Below are 5,770 nucleotides of genomic sequence, written 5' to 3' on the forward strand. Positions count from 1 at the left end.
GCCCTGCCTTCCTCCCTTCCCTCTCTTCCTTGCACTTTTCCTTCCTATTCCATCACTTGGCTCTAATCACCTCCCCGAGCCTTCCCTCACCACTACATGGCCAGTATAAACCATCCCTCTTGCTTTAGGTACTGGTAAAGAGATGCCCTGACTGGAGACTCTTCAAACCTGGACACCCAGGCAGGAGATGATACAGGCAAGGTACCTGCTTCTGCTCCGCCGAGGAGGCAAGTGCCAGGCTGGGCTTCTCAAGGGGATTTAGATGCCCGAGGCGTGATAAAGACCCACGAGCCTCCTGCACACCCTGCTGTCACCCACGCGTGGTGACATTTCCCAAAGCACCTCTCCTCACTTCAGGGACTTAGAGGTCAAACCCTGCCTACAAGAAAGAAGCTAGGGCTAAATCTTTTTGGTGCACTCCAGCGTTTTCAGCCAAAGTTTGGAAAGAAACACTGCACGTTTGCAGGAGGATCTGTCACGCTGCAACCACAAGGCTAGGAGGTGCTTTGGGAAAGGTTGCTGGGTCCCCAGGCTGGGTTCCTCGCCAGGATGCCCCACGTGCAGGGTCCCCATCAGGACGCCATCCCTGGATCATCCTCGCTGCCTTCGCTCCAGGGCTCCGAGCCCAGCTGCCAGTGCAGCCGCCCCGTGGCATCCAGCAAAGCACCTCAGGAACGGGTTACTGAAACTGCTAGGTGTATTTTAACATTAATTTTGAAAAACTTGAGGTAAAACTGTTACTGGTAACGAGTGCTTTTAGACAAGGCTTAGTAGGTTTTGTTACTGTGTCCCTCTTACTCAGACACCAGCAGAACTCAGTCTGGCTGTTTTACTTGTTCACATAGCTGTCTGGAAAAAAGGAGAATATACAAACCCAAGCTGTGGCGGCTGCGTTCAACACCGACCCCTCTGGCTTCGGGGGGGGCACTGGAGCCATAAGGTACCCTCAGAATGATCATGTTGTATCTAGCACTTCCCAAAGGAATGGTGTTTTTTAAAAAAGATAAATAACCAGGAGAATTAAAGATATCCCTTAATTTCAAGGAAAGGAAAAGTTTTGGTTCCAAACTACACTGTTGCTGACCAGCATTTTAAGGCTTTGATTTTCTCTCTTTTTAAAACTGAATTATTTTTGTCTTTTGGCAGTTGAGATGCACTTTGTGGGAAACGCGTTAGCTCCCTCTACAGCGCTGTGAACTGGAACGGAGGAGTGGAACGAGGCAGCGAGGGAATGAACCAAAAATAAGCCAAAGTAAAATAAAATGGGGCTGGGGAAAGCAGAACTTGCTGCAAAGTTTTCTGGGATGGGAGGAGGGATTTATGTACTTCTTCCTCATCGTCTCCTGAGGAGGAAAAAAAAGAAAGAGGGAGGACCTGTCCAGGGGACCAGAGGATGCTCCCGGCAGGCGTGAGGAGAGGAGGGGAGGAGAGGGCTTTAGTAGAGTCCGCATCCCCGCAGATTGGTGGCTATAATGACATCTGTGACGGCATCAAAGACGAACTGGATGTTGTTGGTGTCGGTGGCGCAGGTGATGTGCGTGTAGATCTCCTTGTTGGGGGACTTGTTCTTGCTCTCGTACTGAGCCTGGATGTAAGCCACAGCCTCCGTGAAAGAGTTCGGGCCTATGAGAGAGCCGAGATGGAAGGAAAAAGAGCAGGTTAAAGCAGTTGTGTAACCCTAAATCCATGGGGTGCCTGAGCGCCCCGTTGTAGGGACACGGGGAGCTTGTATGGGGCTCTGCAACCCAGCTGTCCCGTCTCAGGGATGGGCACTCTGCCAGCCAGGGTTGCTGCAAGGGAGGAGATGCTCTCTGACTGTCAGCTCAGATGTATTTTTATTCTGGGTTGCTGTTTATAGTCTACAGACATTAAATGGGTGAGGGAAGTGAGTGTTAAACAGGCTAGGATGGGAAAACCAGAAGAAATGGTGACAAAAAAGAGAAGAAACCTGCCAGGAATGCAGTAAGTGCTTGACCTGGTGAGAAGGCTTAAGCTTTTTTCCTTTTTTAGATTTTTTTAATTAAAGTTTCAGCTTTTGATGGAAAAGAAGAGCTAATGTGTCCATGAATTGAGGACAGTATTGATAACTGTGCCCTGCTTTCCCTGAGTTGCTGAGAGAAGAGGATGCAAAAAGATCCAGCCTCTGCTACAGGTCAAAGTGGGGTTTTCTCAAAAAAAACCAACCCCAAAACACTAACACAAAATGTCCCTCTTTTTCAGGGATTAGGTTTGCAGTACCCTCTGCCAGAGCTGTGGCTAAAATCACACCACGAGGAGTTTCTTGGTTTGATGTCTGTGCCGAACCTCAGTAACCATCAGGTTTCACACTCAAAAAGCTTAAGCGCAGCGACGCGGAAGAGCAGGTCCTTTCTCATCTGGCCAGCCTCGCCACTGCTCACACACACAGCTCACCCGGCCACCGGACCGGCCCTGATAAACCCAGTTTCTGTGGCTGGCCCGGAGTGCAGCCCTCCAGCCCTGCTGGGTACGGCCCCGTGCCAGCGGCCCCCCAGCCCCGGAGGGCTCTGCGCTGGCCACACTGCTAGTGCCCTTGGTCCTCTCCCTCCGTGATGCTTTACTGATGGGAAATGTTGTTATCTGCTGGAGAGAACCTTACTTGGGCTTGAGATTCGCTGCGGTTGAAGGCTGGTGGTCTGGGAAACAGCTTGCACTTAGGTGTCTGTGTGTTGCTATTTGGAGACACACGCTCATGAAGACCACAAAAATATGCTTGAAATAAGACAAGCAAAATGTCTTCTGGGAGCAGGTTCTTGCATGAAGACTTGTGGAAAGAATTGGGAACAGTTCCACATCCTGTGCACCACCAGGAGGGGATTTCATGAAAGGGAAGTTGGTTGTTCAAAGGCAACAGGATTTAGATGCTGGATTCCTTCTGGGAGAGCAGGGAATTACTAACGCCAGCTGGGTTGAGAACACACCCTGGGTTCTGCTGCTGCTTCGCTAAGTGTGTGGATTAGTTAAAAGCATGAGTGAATTAAGGGGATGGAACCAGTCAGTGCTCCAGCATACAGCAGGCACATCTGCGGATGTAGGCTTCTAATAATTCTCTGTCAGCAGAACTAATGGACATCAGAAACTTCATTTTATTAAAAAGCATTTTGTGGAACCGACTTGTGATGCTGAAAGTCCACTTGTTTGATTTATAGGCTTTCATCAAATAATTCTTTTTAACTCCAGGGCAACTTTCTAATAACGCTGCTTTTTCACCAGGCCACGAGGGCTTCATCCTCTGAGCCACGGACAGCAAAGCAGGGGCGAGCAAGCTTAAGCGTCTGCTTGGGTCTAAAGTCTGGGCTTAACGTTAGCACGAATTTCCAATTTTGTAACGGCATTGCTGAATGCCTGGGGGTGAGATCTTTTCCCTTCTGGTTCAGATCCCTGTTGGATCAGTGGAAGGACTTGCAGCCTTCAGACTTCCAGCCCTCTCCGATGGCACAAGAGAGGAAAGAGGTCTGTGGAGGGTCCCTGGCATTGTCATAGCTCCCAGCTGCCTCGAAGGAATTCAGAGCATCTTTGGGGTACTCTGAGATTTGGGGAGGACTGCTTTGGTTCACTTGGGGCTGAAGTGCTCCAGAAACAAGATACATTTGTTTTCTTCTGTGTAAGCAGCTGAGAGCTTAGCTATGTGTGTCCAAGGGTCTGCCTCCCCCGCTGAACTCCTCTCTGGGCTGGGATAGCTTGGGAAGGAAAAGTTCCATCTGAAGTGACATTCCTTCTTGTTCTAGTCTCTCTGCCATCAGGGATATGGAAGAATATGACTTCAGAGTGGGGTTACTGGGAGACTTCAGTGAAGATCCACAAAACCAGGTCCACAAAATGCAACCAGGAAGGAGTGAAAGGTGCAGGTTCGCTTCACGGAGAAAAGGGAAAAAGGACGAGGGCATGAAAAAAAATCTTCTGGTACGTAAACGCACTGCTGTAAAGAGGATGGTGATGAGCTGCTTTACCAGCCATCCAAAAGATGGCAAGCAGCAATCTAATCTGCACCCGGAAAAATTTGGGGTTGGCATTATTGTGAGCTTTCAACTGTAAAGACTGTGACATTTCCATTATTAGATCTTTCAGAAAATCGTGTCAGGATGATGTTGGTTCTGTCTGGATCAAGCAGATGAGTAGATGGCCAAAATGTGTTGGTAGTGACAAACATCCAAACCTTCCCCGGAGAGGAAGCCTGCAGATGTTCTTCTGAATTCAGACGGAGTCGTTCTGCTCCATGGTATCAGACCATTCAGCCCAAAGCAGCAATGATGGATCGCTTTTGCCTATTCATCGTGAAAAATCAAGTGCTCAGAGATAGGAAGCTTTGGTTAACCATTTGTTGGCCTGCCCAGAACTGTGACACTCTCGGTACTCCCGGTTCAGAACTATGTTTCCTGACAAAGAGATCCACTTCTCTGTCTGGCGGCTTGATTCATCTGGATGGCTCTGGTGAGCTTAAATAATTCATGATGATAAAAGTTTATTTTTAAGCTGTCTCGGAACAGTAATGAGGGTTTGTGGAAGCTGGCGAGATACAGCGGGAAGCGGCGGGGTGCAGCTGCAGCCTTTGCATGGGGGATGTGTTCCCATCGTGAGCAGGGCAGACGCCAGGCAGGCAGCAGAAGCGAGGGCTCCTTGCACGCTGCCCTGTTGCAGAGCCTCTGCTCGGATCTCCAAGTTTCATTAAGGCCTCCTTCTCCCCAGCAAAGCTCGGGGCATGGCTTGCTGTGGCTCTTCTCCATCTGCACGATGCGTTAAGAGATGTGGGTGGCCAGTGCATGAGAAAAACAAGGGCCTTGCTTTCTATCTGCATCTGGCTGGAAGCGTTTCCATGCCCAGGATGGTTGATATCAGCAAGCCTGAGAGCGAAACTGGGGACCTCCTACCCTAGTGTGATAAAAATGTACAGCTAGAGCTGAAGCAGCCAAGCTGTGGGACCTGCTGTCTGGGTGCCGAGGGCTGGTCCTACAGCCGCTCAGTGCGTGGCAGCGGGTGGTGGCCAGGAACCGCAGAGGGATCCTCGCTGTGCTCAGCATGGACCAGGGGAACACGGTGGGTTATAAACAGAATAGCTGGACCCCAGCTGAGGACAGCCTAGCAAACGCCGTGCGCTGGTCTCCCAGAGACCGGTTACCCAGCTGTCATGGTTAAGCTCGCTGTGTCTTTCTGAGAGACCTGCAAGAGGGTTCATGTTCCTGAGCAGCGCCGGGAGCCAGGGCACAGGGACAGGGAGCGTGCTGCCAGCCCCACGCCTGCACGGGCTGCCTCGGCGTCGGAACCGCCCGCAGGGCAGAGCTTGGATGCTCCCATAGCGGTGGTGGCCCTTCGCCGGCAAAGAACTTGGGTTTAAGTCATCCTCGTGCTTTAAGCGGACCACTAAACGTGGTGGTGGTGATCCTATTGCATTTATTGAAATAAAACTTGCAGGGAAGCGAACGGGAGCTCTAGGTGTGCATCTTTAGCTCACTGCCCGCGATACACGGCAATGTCAGCCCCAGCGGGAAACACCCCGTGCCCCCTTTGCCTCCCTGTGCAGCCAGCTTTCTCATTACCTGTGTACTCAGGAAAGCAGATAGTCAGTGGAGATTTCTTAATTTTCTCCTCAAATATGTCCTTCTTGTTTAGAAAGAGGATAATAGACGTCTCTGTGAACCATTTGTTGTTGCAGATGCTGTCAAAAAGCTTCAGTGACTCGTGCATGCGGTTCTGCAACAGAAAGGAGAGATCGCATCAGGCCAAAGGCGGCGACGTGGGGACGTTCAACACGTAG

General features: G+C 50.5%; 1 protein-coding gene across 1 annotated transcript in view; it reads right to left on the reverse strand.

Annotated features, from left to right (window-relative positions):
* Positions 1 to 1,435: 1,435 nt before the first annotated feature.
* LOC104470600 (guanine nucleotide-binding protein G(o) subunit alpha-like) overlaps positions 1,436 to 5,770 on the reverse strand; it is a 13,161-nt gene continuing 8,826 nt past the window's right edge. Inside the window, exons 3-4 of the mRNA XM_010085580.1 lie at positions 5,553 to 5,706; positions 1,436 to 1,623 (exon numbers count right to left, since the gene is read on the reverse strand). Of these exons, the coding sequence (XP_010083882.1) occupies positions 1,436 to 1,623; positions 5,553 to 5,706 (342 nt within the window). The remainder of the gene's footprint in view (positions 1,624 to 5,552; positions 5,707 to 5,770) is intronic.

Source organism: Pterocles gutturalis, unplaced genomic scaffold (assembly GCF_000699245.1).
Source record: "Pterocles gutturalis isolate BGI_N339 unplaced genomic scaffold, ASM69924v1 scaffold12855, whole genome shotgun sequence".
NCBI lineage: Eukaryota > Metazoa > Chordata > Aves > Pterocliformes > Pteroclidae > Pterocles > Pterocles gutturalis.